Source organism: Sitophilus oryzae, unplaced genomic scaffold, assembly GCF_002938485.1.
Source record: "Sitophilus oryzae breed Bouriz unplaced genomic scaffold, Soryzae_2.0 scaffold_1660_pilon_pilon, whole genome shotgun sequence".
Lineage (NCBI taxonomy): Eukaryota > Metazoa > Arthropoda > Insecta > Coleoptera > Curculionidae > Sitophilus > Sitophilus oryzae.
In genome coordinates this window covers 960,364-976,388 of record NW_022146348.1, presented here as the reverse complement: position 1 = coordinate 976,388, position 16,025 = coordinate 960,364, and the positions used below count along the sequence as shown (strand labels likewise).

Below are 16,025 nucleotides of genomic sequence, written 5' to 3'. Positions count from 1 at the left end.
ATTATTGACAATAAATCGCACATACTGGAGACAACTAATGTTGGCTATAGTTAAAAATGATCTTACCTTGCTGTAAATTGTTTCCATTTTCAAAAAAATCGCCGATCATAAACATAACAAAATTTTCTTGCATCTAAAAAATACAGAAATAGTGTTTATTTACTACCTATTTTTATATAATATGCATGGGACATACCTAGTACTGCAGAAACGTCTTTTTCTCCAGGATTGTTCATGTAATAATATATTTTATATGCTTTACTACCTTTATATTTATAAATTTCTGCCGAAATATCAAATTGAATTTACAAAACAAAACTAACCGGAGAGAATTAAAATGGCGTCGAAATTTGTTCTAGAACAAATCTGAAGTTGTCTCTGAAATCTGTCAATTCTAAACTGTGAAGTTAGACAATAGTTAGACAGAAACATTGCTGTCCTTGTCTAGGCGGCCATACTTGTCGTCAGGAGATGACAGGATTGACACTAATGACTGTTTCCAATTTTCCTATTTCACTGTCACCCCCCTGGTCGCCCCTACCATGGTACAAAGAATACAAGGTATGATATTGCGCAGGTTGGTCGCTACGTCACAGGTGATAACAGGCGCTATTGGTCAGCACGCTCCGCGCGCCAGTTCAAATCGTCAAGGTATTGTTATAAACCTGTTTTTTTGTTTATATACCGTCATTGAATTATCGCTAAGCAAGTTACTGTGGAGCAGTGCGTAAGGAGTTGGACTAGGAAGCGAGAGACCGGAGTTCGAATCTCGGCGGGACATAACTTTTTTTAAATACTGTTGTATTCGATAGTTTATTTTGTAGTATAAAAGAAAGAACTATTTCTTCTGTTATTTTTAATCTGCGGTATTAATATAAATTGATTGTTGGTACAATACCTCATTTAATATAAAATAATATTCTACTTTTTGAAATGTATCTGGCCCTAATTGTACCTAAAAGTAATATATTTTACAGTGATATACCATATTGTAAACTATTTAATATTTCAGTCACTTAAAAAGTTAATTTGCCTTGAATAATTGCCTACGATCAAAGGAAATTTGAGCTATATAATCCTTGATGGGCATATTCTGGGTATGCAAATACTTCCTCTAAATTTTGGGTTTTACGTTCAACCGATTTATTCTCAAAACCTGAAACATCTACATATAAAAAGAAACACAGGTTACTTATTATAATAAACTTCACCCTTGGAATTGCTTCTATCACAATTACAATACATTCATCTGCATTGGCATTTTCTACTTTTTCTCGATGGGAAACAATATAATTCCCAACATTTTTTTAAATGATGTAACAATTCCTCTTATGGTTACTTTTCCATAGATATCCTCATCTCTGTCCTCATGTGAGAATTCAGAGGCAATGAACATAAAAATTATTTACCATAAACATCGCAAACTAAAAAACCTAATAAACAATTTTATACCGAATATAGAAATAAATTTAGTATTCTTACCTATTATGGTCCAAATCCATGTTAATAGATAATTATTATTTTTAAATATATTTTTTTGAAACTGCTGGTTTTAGTAATTATTAAATTAAACGAACTAAAAAAAGTCTTAAAAATAAACAATTCGTAACCATAACCCCAAAAAATGCAGATCTCCTGTCAACTTTCTTTATTTTTTATTTATTCATTATTTTCCTAGTGACGTCACAGGTGGTATGCGCGAACTGAACGAAATTGGAGCCGCTATCGATCATACCTTGTATTCTTTGTACCATGGCCCCTACCAAAATTATTCACCAGAGAGGTTACAGCAAGCAGTAGCAGATGTCAAAAGCAAGCGAAAAACCTTAAGAGAGGCGGCCGAGTATTATAGGATTCCCAAATCCACAATTGGGGATAATATTAAGGGGATTCATGGTAAGAATCCAGGACGGCAACCAGTGCTGAGTATCGAGGAAGAGGCAAAGTTTTTGACTGATATTTTTAGAAATAATCAATCTTTTTTAATAAAAATGTCTTAAATAATGTTTGAAGTTATTAATTTTTTGAGTTTTTTTATTAAAAAATGAACTTGATTTTTATTTAAAACTTATATTTTTGTCCGAAGTTTCCTTTTAACTGGTATAACATCAAATTTACACATTTTTAAAGGCATGTACACTTTTCAAACAAAAAAATATATACGTTAGAAAAAGAAAGTTAAACATTTTTTTTAGTTAGACATAGGGGAAGGATGCAGTAACCCACACAAATAATATTGGTTGAATTTGAACACACTTAGGTCAAGAAACTTACAAAAAACCTCAAAAACTGTCCGAAGTAGCCCCGTTTTCCGGTATACGTCTTGGTGCAATTTCCTGGCCACGACACTTTAGCCAGGGACAAGACAATGAGATGCTCCTTAGTGCAAGAGGGGATTCCCCCTAGCACCTGACCAGGAGCTTCCCCACCAACAATAAGGTCTTGCATATCATATAGAAAGAAATCTAATTGAAAGTACAATGCGTGTCTGAACAAAAATTATATAATGAAGCGTGCTTTGCAATCTTTGTATGATTGTAGATAAAGAGCTTGTCATAGAAGGCAAATATATATATATCGTATGATCGAATAAAAACGGCGTCAGCGATACCTATAATATGAAATGAAGATCGCTGTCATTTTTATTTTATGTAAATTTATATGGGAAATGTCATCGATCGTCATTTCCCGAACGCAACCAAGCCAAGCCAACTGGACGTCGTTTTTTTCAATCATACCAAAGTAATAATCTTTGATCATACGGTAGCTGAAGATCGCAGTTCGAATTCCGCGTAAACAATGTAGGTACCGTTGAGATTAGTCCTAGTTCGCAATAGAAGAAGAATGTGAAAGTAACCTTTGTTTTTTATGCATAGAATTTAAAGGTCTTAAAATTTTATGAATTTTATTCTTTTCCTATGACCTGCTATGTTTACCTAATACTTAAAAAATGTCTAGTGTTTTAATAAAGATAATAACTTCTACTTTATATGATAATGCAAGACCTGGTTCATTAATTTTTGTTAGGAATGGTCATCATTTACGAGGAAAACCACCAGGTATTGCAAAATCTTTAGAAGAAAAGTTAGCAGGTAATTATTATGTTCCACAAGTTAATTAAATAACTTCTGGTAATCAATTAACCATTTTATTTATCTTTACCGTTTTAAGCAAAGAATTATAAGGATCCGGCTATACATTATAAAGTCGATATTGGTTTACCTCCACCACAAATTAACAAATCTAAACTTTTACAAGAACGCCTTAAAATTTTGCGTTCGCGGAAGAATGATCCCGAACTGGAAAGAGCATCTCGAAAATGCCAGCGTAGGTATAATTATATTCAAGTGATCAACTTTTTATAACTTAAATTGTTTTTAGTCAAAATTGATATTGAAAAGTCATATAACGATTGGCTAGAGACGACAGGGCCATATCATATTAGAAGAATTGCTGAGCATTATGGTATTTTTGAACACCTTTTTGGTGATGCATATTTTAATGCCTGGGTACCGTTAAATATTACATATGGCAACAATGACATTCTTAATCCAGTATATTATGGTAATGTACTAAAACCTGAAGAAACAAAGGATAAACCTTCGGTAAACTTTAAATCAGACGAAACATCATTATGGACTTTACTTCTCACGAATCCAGATGGTCATTTAACTAACAATGAAAAAGAATATATCCATTGGTTTGTGTAAGTGACTTAGTAATATCATATTATGACCCAAAAAAAAACGGCGGCCAGTTGGCTCAGAAATGATGATCTTTGTTTTGTAGTGGTTTTCATTTTATAGCCATCGCTGACGCGGTTTTTTTTATCTAATGGTATATAGGATGACACAGTGTTCCCAAAAACCTGTATGTCTTGTTAGCTTATTTGAGATTTTCACTTCAACCTTTTTGATTAAAATTGGGTGTATAGTAATGCATATTTTAAAATAATTTTTATAGTTACATAGTGTGATTCAAATTTATTTTTAGTTTTTTAAATGGAATATTTTTGGCTTAGTGTAATAAAGTTAAGCTTAAGATGTCAAGGTCGAACAGTATACTGGGCTATTTCATATTTCCTTACCTAACTTTACCTTGTCTTGGGTTATTTTCATTAGATGAGGAAATACGCAATAATCCTAGGGTTCCCAACTTGAGCATCGGCGATTCTGGGACAATTATTTTTAAGTTTTTAAATAACTGAAACAAAACATTAAATATTAGAAATTCAAATATATTATATGTAAATGTGATTTTTTGGGTCCCGGCCAAGGCAAAATTTTCGCCGGGACAAACTTTCTGATTCCTGGTTAATCCCGGTCAAACCGGGACGATTGGGAACCCTAGATAATCCCCTTGACTATTTGACATACTTTGTTCTATTTCACGAATAGTGTAGAGCGCGTTTTACAATGTTCAATGTTGATTTATTCAGCAAAATAAAACACTAAATCACCACAATACACCAAAACACTTTTACTTTTACACTGGACGCGCGTTTTGCTAACCATGTTAGCATCATCAGCAGATTATTATAAACTAAAATACAATCTACATTTGGAGCGTTTATATACTCGCTGAGTGGGCACCCAACCGAGTCAGAACCCACCGAGCGTAAAAGTTAGATTTCCGCCACTAGAGTAGTAGGAACAAAGAACTTGAAGGAATTGGACCGTTGTCTCTGTTCATACTATCTTTACATTTATTAATTCTGATGCTTTCATATGCATCTAATTGCCTGTAATTTGATACTTGTTTCAGTAATTTTAAGTTATTAAGATCTATACAATGTTCTTTATCAACAATATGTTCGGCAACGCAAGATTTATCCGGTCTACCATATCCTATCTGAGCTAAATGTTCTTTAAATCTAGTTAATATTGATCTTCTAGTTTGCCCAACATATTTCTGATTACAATCTTTACAAGAAATTTCATAATTACCCGACCTTTCCAGTAGAGGTGTTTTATCCTTTGGATTACCTAATAATTGTTGTAATTTATTATTAGCACTATACACAAGTTTATAATTGACATTCTTAAAAAATCCTTTTAGACCACGGGATAACTGTCTATCAAACGGTATTGAAAAATATTTTGACGTATCTTTCTCCACTTGAAAAGTCGAATTTTCAGAAATCATTAACCTATACCTACGTTTTTTAATTATTTTATCAACTAGTGAAGGAGAATATCCATTACACTCAGCTACATTCCTAATGTAATCTAAGAAATTTAAACTAGCCATTTTATGTTCAATACTATGATATGATTCATTAGGAATATATCTGCGTGTAGTGGTATTTTTCCTATAGATATCAAATTCCAGGCAATTATTAGTATTTCTAATAACTAATACATCTAGAAATGGTAATCTGTCGTTGTTCTCAATTTCATGTGTAAATTTAATGGAAGGAAAACGATTATTTAACTTAGAAATAAAATTATCTATGGTGTCTGAATGTGTGTCAAAAACAGCAAAAATATCATCCACATACCTAAACCATACTCTTGGAAAATACTCAAACTGATTCTTAGCCTCCACTTCAAACCTGCTCATGAATAAATTAGCCCATTGTCTCCATTTTTGGCATATGAAAGCATCAGAATTAATAAATGTAAACATAGTATGAACAGAGACAACGGTCCAATTCCTTCAAGTTCTTTGTTCCTACTACTCTAGTGGCGAAAATCTGTTACGCTCGGTGGGTTCTGACTCGGCTGGCTAGATCTTGCCACGCCCACTCTGTGCCCACCGAGCGAGTATATAAACGCTCCAATTGTAGATTGTATTTTAGTTTACAATCATTTGCTGATGATGCTAACATGGTTAGCGAAACGCGCGTCCAGTGTAAAAGTAAAAGTGTTTTGGTGTATTGTGGTGATTTAGTGTTTTATTTTGCTGTGTAACACCAAAGGTTCCAACCCTCAACTGTAATCTTGATTTATTCACTTCATAAATTAATAATAATTGTTTATTGTGCTTATGCAGCTGAAATTGATTGTTGTAAAACAATATTACAAATACAGATTTGGATATCAAAAATATGTATCAAAACTGAGTTAGATAAAATTCGTTTATTTATAAAAACTAGGGTATTCCATTTGAAATAGGAGTGGAGAAATTTACTTTTCAATCTACTTTTGACTATCACTCTATACGGGATACGTCTCAAAAGTGGCTCACCTTCTTCTTTTCAGATAAAAAAATGAAACTTGGTATGTTAGTATACAACATACATTAGGATTTATTGACGTATTTAATTTTTTTTGGTCACTTCCTGTTTCACTATAAATAACAACAAATTTTGATTTTTAAGTGGCACCCTCGGTATTTTTTTACTTTATATTAATAAAACACGCTTTTAGATGTATCAAAAAAATTTTAATAAGAGTAACTTTAACTCTACATATATGTTTCGGCTTGTTAGGCCTTTTCCAAGAGTTTTTAAGAACTAATCATCTAACTACACTGTAACTATATAGATATTTGCTATGGGGTTGGGTTCAGAGAGCTTACAATAGGGCTAATACAAAATGTGTTTAGAAATCCTTGTTGGTCGTTAACATTATTATCGTTTTTAACAGATTTTAGTATTTCTAACTGTTCAATGTAATTTAAGAGTCTACCTTTTGTTTCTCTGTGTAGTAACTTAATTGAGTTTTCATTAATTTGGGATTATTTACTATACAATGAGTTGCAAGACCAGAACTATGCTGGAGATTATTAATAGACTTCACATGTTCTTTAATCCTTATATCTAAATTTCTACCTGTTTGGCCTATGTACACGGCATCACAATCATTGCAATCCACCCTATATACACCCGACTTATTTTTGACATTAGTTTTGTCTTTATTATTTAATAAAATTTGACCTAAATTTCTTTTATTTACGTTAATAGTTTTACATCCTATCTTATTGAGATTATTTGATATTTTGTTAGTTAAATTAGGAGAATGTAGTTTAAAAGTCGATAATTGCTATTGTCTTTAGAATTAGCGGAATAAAAATGTTTCATTAATATTTTCTTTTGTTTTTTCTTTAGCATATTATCAATAAGGGAACACTTATATCCATTGTTGATGGCGATTTGATTAATAATATTTAACTCTTTTTTAAAATTCTCTGGGCTCAGTGGAAACATTACTAATCTATGAATTAAACTATGAAAGGGTGACATTTTGATTTGCCAGGATTGGTGTGATTGACTATGTATTACCGTGTCTGTGGTAGTAGGTTTTCTGTAAATATCAATTCTGTAATCTATTACACTGTTTTATAATTGTAATGTCAAGAAAATTGATGGTATTATTATACCTTTTTCAATAGTAAATTGTATTCTCGGGTTAATTGAATTTAATTTAATAATGTTAATATTTTTAAGTTTAATATTTAAACGATGTTTCACAAGGAACCAACCACAGCTTCAGTACTATTTATTTTTTAACTTTATTTGATAGAAAGTAACATTCTGAATAAAATGACATATCATATGTCAACTTTTGACATTCTTGTTTAATAAAAAACCGTATTTTAAATTTCAATCTGTGATATGGCTATGTTAAAAACACTATTTTTTAACCAAGGAACTTTGGAAAAATAGATTTGATTGTCTAATGTTTTTTGTGTCTTGTCCTGGCCGGTTAAAAGATGCCCAAATCATAATTTTAATCATATCTCAATTTTTTCAAATGGAACGAGGGTGGCTCATTAGCATATTTGGAAAAAGCATTGTTTTATTAATAATTTGATACCACACACTTGGTATTTAGAGTCAAATTGTTATTATGAACCGCATGTTACAACTTCAAATAAACCTTTTTTCTGTAAAGTAGAATTTTTAGAATTTAGAATGAGTGGGAGGGGGGTTAATCACTTCGACCTTACAGATCCATTGTGTCCCCCTTTCTTGAATCATAACTCATCATACAGTCCCAGGGCTTTGACAAAAGCCAGTATCTGGGACGGTTTTATAGAGGGTAGTTCTCCATCTCCAATATCAGTCGTACCAAAATTCATGGCACGAAAAAAATACCGTCGGTGTCATTTAAAAGTCAAACGTTGGAGTCATTTCCGATGAAACAGGAAGCGATCGAAAACATTTGAATACGTCATATGTCAATCATTCCTAATTTATGTAATATACAAAAAACTGACAAAATAAAAAAGTTATAGGGGCGAGCCACTTTTGGACGCACCCGGTATATACTATGTCATTTATCTTATACCGTATGATCGAAAAAAAAACGCCATCCAATGACGATCGATGACATTTCCCATATAAAATGACAGCGATTACATAAAAACGACAACGTTTCATAGCCATCGCTGACGCCGTTTGTTTTTCGATCATACATTAGTATAATCAGTTTTAAAAAGGATACTGTTATAAAATTAATAATAATAATTATGCACTATCTACCAAATTAAATGCTTTTCTGGAACAGAAATGTTATGGCAAATTCACTGAGCAAAAAAATATACAGCAATCTATTTAATCCAAAAAATATTGAAGTAAAATCCGCAATAGAAAACCTGATATGGAGTTTTTTCAAGTCACTAGGTCACCCATTAAATTATCTTTATGAAACTGAACTAATTATATAATTAATTATAGTGGAAATATTCCTTCAAACCAATTGGATAAAGCTGAAACAATAATTGACTATCTTCAACCATTTCCACCCAAAGGCACTGGGTTCCACAGATTTGTTTATATTTTATATAAGCAAAATAAGAAATTAGATTTTTCTGCATTCAAAAAGGAAGGAAAATGTATAGATTTGGACGAAAGAACTTTTAGCACTTATGAATTCTACAGGAGTTTCCAAGATGAAATTACTCCTGCTGGAATCTCATTTTTCCAGTCAGATTGGAGCCCAAATGTCAAGACTTTTTTTAATAAAATATTAAGTAAGTATATGTTATCAGTTGGTATAAGTTGAAGTTATCATAAACATTCGATGTAGTGATGGGTTGTTATTTCACTATCTGTTATTTTATAACAATTCTTTAGAAATAACATAACGCAACCGTTACTACTTCTAAAAAATAATAGATATAAAATAACGACACGTAGAGATCGACGGTTTGTGAAGTCGGAGCTCTGCACCGTCACGAAATTCGATGCTGCTCGAAGCAATTCCAAAAAACAGCTAGTATGGATAGTAAACATGTTATTTCGACAACCATCGATACAGGCGGCGAGATACAACGGACAACGGAGTGGGGAATGCGCTACGTGGCGCGGCGAACCTAACTGCATCGGTCGATGGTCGTGTTGGGCTTGCAACAGCTTAAAAATAATAGGATATAAAAGAAGCAGCTTTTTTGAAACAGCTGCGGGCATAACGCCTGGCGGTCGAGATAACAGGAGTGGGAAAGGAACGCTGCTGCATCGGTCGATTGTCGGTGGAGGCTCGCAACGGGTTGGAGAATAACGTATAGAAAATAAGCAGTCATTTTAGATACGTTGTTTTTTAACCCGTTACGGGCATAAAAGGCGGCGGTCGAGATAATCGGAGTAGGAAAGTAACGCTGCTGCATCGGTCGATTGTCGGTGGAGGTTCGAAACAGGTTGGAGAATAACGCATCAGTGGTTTTAGATACATGGTTTTTCAACCTGTTACGAGCATAACGGGCGGAGGTCGAGATATTATGGCGCTGTATGTTTCAGTACTTAGTTATTAAGTTTCAATATTTCGGTATTTATTTATTCTGAAAAATTTTCAGAATAAATACCTAAGTAGAAATTCATCTTTGCAAATTTAAGTGTAAAATTAATTCGAACTCTAGTGTGTAGTTGGTTTACTTATAAAGAATATACTACACATTTTCTTATATTGCTATTTTTTGACCGCAAATGGTAAAATCATAACAAAGAGCTTCTCGCCCGTCGAGTGAGATGCACCCTGTACACTGCTACGCAATTCAGGTGGATCGAGGGGCAGGGCGTAGGTTGACCGGAATGTACAGGTATAGACGAGTGGCGGCATTTTGCCTTTTTTTATATCGCAATTTGTAAACAGCGCTTATTTGTAAACAACCACCGTTTTTACAGAGGTATTTTAGATAACAATCGATATTTAGAAATGTTTTGACACCCTGGAAATACTACCACCGAGCACGTAAATGTTGCAACTTGCAACTGCGTTAATACGCCTGGCGGTGACCGCCTCATACTCTTTCAGATATTTAGCAGTAAAATAAAGAAACCTGTTATTTTTAAGCTGTTATTTTAAGCTGTTTTTATAAATAACTATAACAGTTTCAACTGTTATCTAAAAATAACAGTTTTGCCCATCACTAATTCGATGTTACTTCTGGTAACTTTTTTGATTTGTCTAATGAAGAAAAATGTTCTTTATTTACTAATTTTAAGTCTCATCAAAAACATAGAGTCAAAAACATAAGTCTCATCAAAAACATAGAATGTAAAAAATACCAAGTCTCGCAACACAATTCTTCCGTTATAAAAAGTTGTGAGATCTCATGTAAAACCAAGTCAGTTTATTTTATTTAGTCTCCCTTTAAGCACCTATTCAACAATTTTGGTATAAATTGTTAGTATCAATATTAGTCATCTTTATTTTTGTAATAATTATAATGACTTGGCAATTGCACAGTACCATAATTTTGTGGTACTAAGGCAAAACCCCATTTTTAACATTTTTTTCCTATTGACATATTGGGTTCTGCCATAGTACCACAGAATTATAAAAGAACTAGCATGTACCAGCGACTTCGTTCGCGTCGAATTAATTATTTGTAATTGTGACGATAAAGCAAAGCAAGAATTTCCATTAACATACAAACTGAATAAAATTTTCTCACATTTATGTCGGCCTAAGAAAAAACAATATGGTGATATTATTATATAACTTGGTAATATTTGAGGGGTAGTTTCATCTCGTTGGAATTTGACTTTCGAAAAATCCGTTTGCCAAAAATAAGCTTTTTACGTCAAGCAGTTTAAGCAGAATCGTGCCCAAGAAAATTTACCCAACTTTTTGGAACACCCTGTATGATTTTTTAAAAAAATTCAAAATATGTGAAAAAACCAAATAAATTATGCTTGTCCAAGCGTTTTTCCGAAAGACTAACCGTTTTTTAAATAATAAATATTGTAATATTTGAGGGGCGTTTTCACCCTCTTGGAATTTGAGATTCGAGAAACCCCTCCTTATCGAACCTCTACACCCCTCAGTCAATCCGTTTGCCAAAAATCAGCTTTAAACGTCAAGCAGTTTAAGCAGAATCGTGATTACTCAATGGTCATATTTTATGAAACACCCTGTACAAATTTATAAAAAATCTTAAAATATGTAAAACAACAAAATAAAATAGACGTGTTTAAGAGTTTTTCCGAAAAACTCACCGGTTTTTAAATAAAAGATATTTTAATATTTGAGGGATAGTTTCACCCCCTTAGAATTCGAGTTTCGAAAAATCCCTTCTTATCGAACCTCTACATCCTAAAGTCAATTTGTTTTCCAAAAATCAACTTTTTACGTCAAGCGCTTTAAGCAGGATCGTGATTAATCAATGACCAGATTTTTCGAAACACCCTGTATACATTTTTAAAAAATCTTAAAATATGTAAAAAAACAAAATAAAATATACGTCTTTAAGCGTTTTTTCGGAAACTTGACCGTTTTTTAAATTAAAAATATTGTAATATTTGAGGGGTGGTTTCACCCTCTTGGAAATGGAATTTCGAAAAATCCCTTCTTATCGAACCTCTACACTCTAGAATCAACCTGTACGCCAAAATTGAACATCTTACGTTGAGCAGTGTGGTTTGAGCAGGATCGCGATTAATCAGTATGTCAGTCACTTAAGGATTTTATACAGTGTGTCAATTTTAAAACTTCCCACCCTTAATATCTTTCTTGCAGAAAAAAATATGAAAAATCAGAAAGATACGTCAAGTTTATTTGTAAGGGGGACACTTTAAATTAATATTTTTAGCCTTTTTCTTTTAACCCCCTAGGAGGGGTAGATGTCACCCTTACAATTTTAAATGGGAATGGGGGTCAAGTGGCACATCGTTTTAAAGGACGTTTAATTCTCTTTTCAGTGATATCCTACTTTGTTGCTTTTTGCCCAGAGGTTTCCGAATAATCGCGTTTGAAACTTTCAGAAACAATTAAACATGCCTGCATTGAGATTATGGTTTTCAGGCTAGTGTTTATAAAAAAATATTGCAATGGATCTCCTTCTGGTACAAATAATTAGAAGATTAGGTGGAAACATGAATGTAGCAATTATATTTTTCTAGGGGAGTCGAAATACTAATAAACAGAAAACATCATAAACATTGTGCGCGTTCAGGGAACACAGCGGCTGACCGACCGCTGGGTATTTTACTCAGCGGCTGACTGTTTTTGCGTGTAAAAAAAGACCGTTTAGGGAAACCGCTTACTCAGCCACTCAGCCGCTGACCGTCCCTGAACGCGCCCATTAACGTGTATTTTCTTAAATTCGAATGAGTGGCAACCTCTAATCAGTTATACAGGAGGATTTGTTAACATTTCAGCAGGACGGTGGCTCCACCTCATTATTTTCTTCCGATCCGACAGTGGTTAAACGAAATATTTCCGGGTACATGGACTGGCAGAAGGGGACCAATTGAATGGCTTCCAAGATCACCGGATTTAACACCCTTAGACTTTTTTCTTTGGGGACATCTTAAATCCATTGTTTATAGAGCACAACCTACTGATATTGATGATCTTAAAAGGCAAATTACAGCAGAATGCCGGTCAATTCTCGGTGAAGTTTTCCGAAATGTTAGGGAGGAGTTTGAAAACACACTTTATTATTGTTAACAGGAAAATGAACAACATTCTGGTCGACTTATAAGATAGGGCGTAAGTGGTGTAATGTGATCTTCTAATCTTTTGTACTATAAGGAGATCCATTGCAATAATTTTTGTGTAAACACTAGACTGAAAACCAAAATCTCAATGCAGGCATGTTTAATTGTTTCTGTAACTTTGAAACGTGATTATTCGGAAACCAGTCGACAAAAAGCAACAAAGTAGGATACCACTGAAAAGATAATTAAACGCCCTTTAAAACTATGTGCCACCTGACCCCCATTCCCATTTAAGATTGTAAGGGTGACATCTCCCCTTTCTAGGAGGTTAAAAGAAAAAGGCTAAAAATATTAATTTAAAGTGTCCTTCTTACAAATAAAATTGACGTGTCTTTCCGATTTTTCATATTTTTAATTGCAAGAAAGATATTAAGGGTGGGAAGTTTTAAAATTGACACACTGTATATTAGTATAGAAGATAATCTACTGTTTCGATTACTAAGTAATAACTAAGTAAATCTAAACAGTGTACTTAAGAATAAAGTTTTTTAATTAATATAAAATATTGTATCGTGCAATTGCCAAGTCATAATTATTAAAGAAATAAAGATAACTAATATTGATACTCACAATTTCTAACAAAATTGTTGAATAGGTGTTAACTAAATAAAATAAACTGACTTGGTTTTACATGAGATCTCATAACTTTTTATATTGGAAGAATTGTGTTGCGCATTTTTTACATACATGTTTTCGATGGGATTCACATTTACCGACAGAGTCTCTGCCGTGTCAAGTCGCGTTGTTTGTTGTTATAGCTGCTATGAACTTGTACTTAGTACTTTTTACTGAATGTATTTATTGTATTTAAGACACGAAAAGATAGAACAGACACAAAAAGCGAATGCAGCAAAATGACATCCTGTCAACTGTTTTTTCAAGTATTTATTTATGTATGTACCCGTCCTTACATATTGATTTTTTTTTGTCTTTTTTCCTGAGTACATCCGTTTAGAGACTCTTGTTACTAACGTTCTAAGAGTGATAATTCTATATGTAACTATATTGTAAATTATTTTTTTTATCAGATATGAAGGAGCCAATTTATGAGTATGACTTTCCGCCACCCTATATCCGGAAAGATGAATGGTTTCCTCTAAGACAGCCCTTCAATTTATATATGGACAAGCACAGAGATTCGAAACAAGTAAACAAAGAGTTTTTAGTCAGAAAACTGAAGAATGTCCATCCATTTAAAGCGACACCACCACCTGTACCATACCCTAATGCTGTGTTCATAGATTCATCAGTTCCATCTTGGTTGAAAACTGAAATTCGGAAGTCTAGAATGAAATGGGGCAGGATAAATGATATCGAATAGACAAAAAAATAAAGTATGTTTATTTAAAAGTTCTTTTTTGTTTCTGTTTTAAAATTCTGCTTTAAAACCAGTGGCGTAGCGTGGGTTAGGGGCGCCTGGGGCGGAGAGTCTCTAGGAGAGAGGTTTGCCGCCCCTACAGAGTCAATCCGCCGCTCTTATAACAATTTTTTGTCGCCCTGCAGGTACTTGGAAGGACGCCGCCGGGGGCGGACCGCCCGCGCCCCCTCCGCCTCCGCCTTGCTACGCCACTGTTTAAAACTAAAGCACAAATTACCTATAACAGATGCGAAAGAAAGCGACTGCATCGGAAACCGCTCGGCAAACCCGACACGCCTATTGAGTGGTGTAAATACACCAGTCGTTTAGTCCGGAAACCTATGCTGTGTCGTATTCGCTTGCTGGAATGACATAGTGCGTGGTTATATGTTTCTTTTTAAAAACGCGTGTAGGATTTTTGTTGAACTTTTGAACTGTTATTTCTAAGTTTTGGTAATTTGTATATCTTATTTAAAATGGGATGCAAATGTGTTTATTTATAAGAAAAAAAAAAGATATTTATAGTATAAAAAATTAATTTATTTAACAAAATTTAATTAAAAATGTGACAAAATAGTTACCTTTCTATTGGTTCTATCGGACTTTTTTCGACTGTATAAATCTTTATTTGTAAACTTTAATACATCAAATATTTTCAATATAATAAATCATTTAATGATGTAAATAACAGGAAATTTCTCACATGGGTGGTCAAATTTTATAGTTTTCATTATATCAAACAGCCTCTGAGAAATGTTTTCAACTCAAAATGCCTTTAATTATGTTTGACTACATCATTAAAAAGGGTCTTCAAATATATCAATGTGATATTTGTCTAAAATTTGCAAAAAATCCGAATCTCTGGATAACTCGAAATTATTTACCCATTTAAAAGCCTTTGATCATGAAAGTGGAAAAATTTGTTCATTTTATTTACAGGCTGGAAAAATTATTTATATTAAATTTTGATGAGTCTTGCACTGAAGAAAACATTCAGAGGCTGTTTGATATAATGAAAACTATAGATTTGACCACCCATGTGAGAAATTTCCTCTTATTTACATCATTAAATTATATATTAGATTGAAAATATTTTATACATTAAAGTTTACAAAAAATAAAGATTTATATAGTCGAAAAAAGTCCGATAGAACCAATAGAAATGTAACTATTTTGTCACATCTTTAATTAAATTTTGTTAAATAAATTAATTTTTTATACTATAAATATCTTTTTTTTTCCTAATCTCCTACGAGCTGATATAATATGACGAGCAATCTATTAAATTACTGTGAGATTATACAGAAAAGTCCACAGACTTCGAGACATAGGAAAATCAAGTCCATTTAGCGTGTGTCCAAATTTTGACAAGTTTTCAAAAATGACAGTTTTGTTTAGACTGACGTTTAATTTCACCTGACTTCTCGGTGAATGATTTCTTTTTATGGGGGTACATAAAATCTAAAATTTACGGCCATGAAGAAATTCAAAACTTGGAGCAGTTAAGGCAGAAAATATTTAATGCCTTTGACACTGTCACCCCTGATATGTTATCCAATGTGAGGAGGGGATTTTATGATCGTTTGGGTTATTGTTTAATGCAAGAGGGAGGCACTTTTGAACAATTTTTGTAATTTTTTAAATTTCATTATCCTGTTTTTTTACCGTTTACCCATTACCTACCTTGACGAACATGGGAAAACGAAGGTCCTTTTCAGGACCACAAATATTTTGATTGAGAAAATTGGTAACTTTTTTTTGGATTAAAAAACAAAAGTTGTT

The 16,025-nt window shown here is 33.0% G+C and overlaps 1 protein-coding gene across 1 annotated transcript; it reads left to right on the top strand.

The window, feature by feature from the left end:
• Positions 1-2,781: 2,781 nt before the first annotated feature.
• Positions 2,782-14,239, top strand: LOC115880920 (39S ribosomal protein L38, mitochondrial). Its single transcript, XM_030898253.1, has 5 exons — positions 2,782-3,092; positions 3,172-3,327; positions 3,382-3,706; positions 8,624-8,919; positions 13,915-14,239. The coding sequence occupies exons 1-5, from the start codon at positions 2,951-2,953 to the stop codon at positions 14,205-14,207; spliced, it is 1,212 nt and encodes a 403-aa protein (XP_030754113.1). The 5' UTR covers positions 2,782-2,950; the 3' UTR covers positions 14,208-14,239.
• Positions 14,240-16,025: the final 1,786 nt, after the last annotated feature.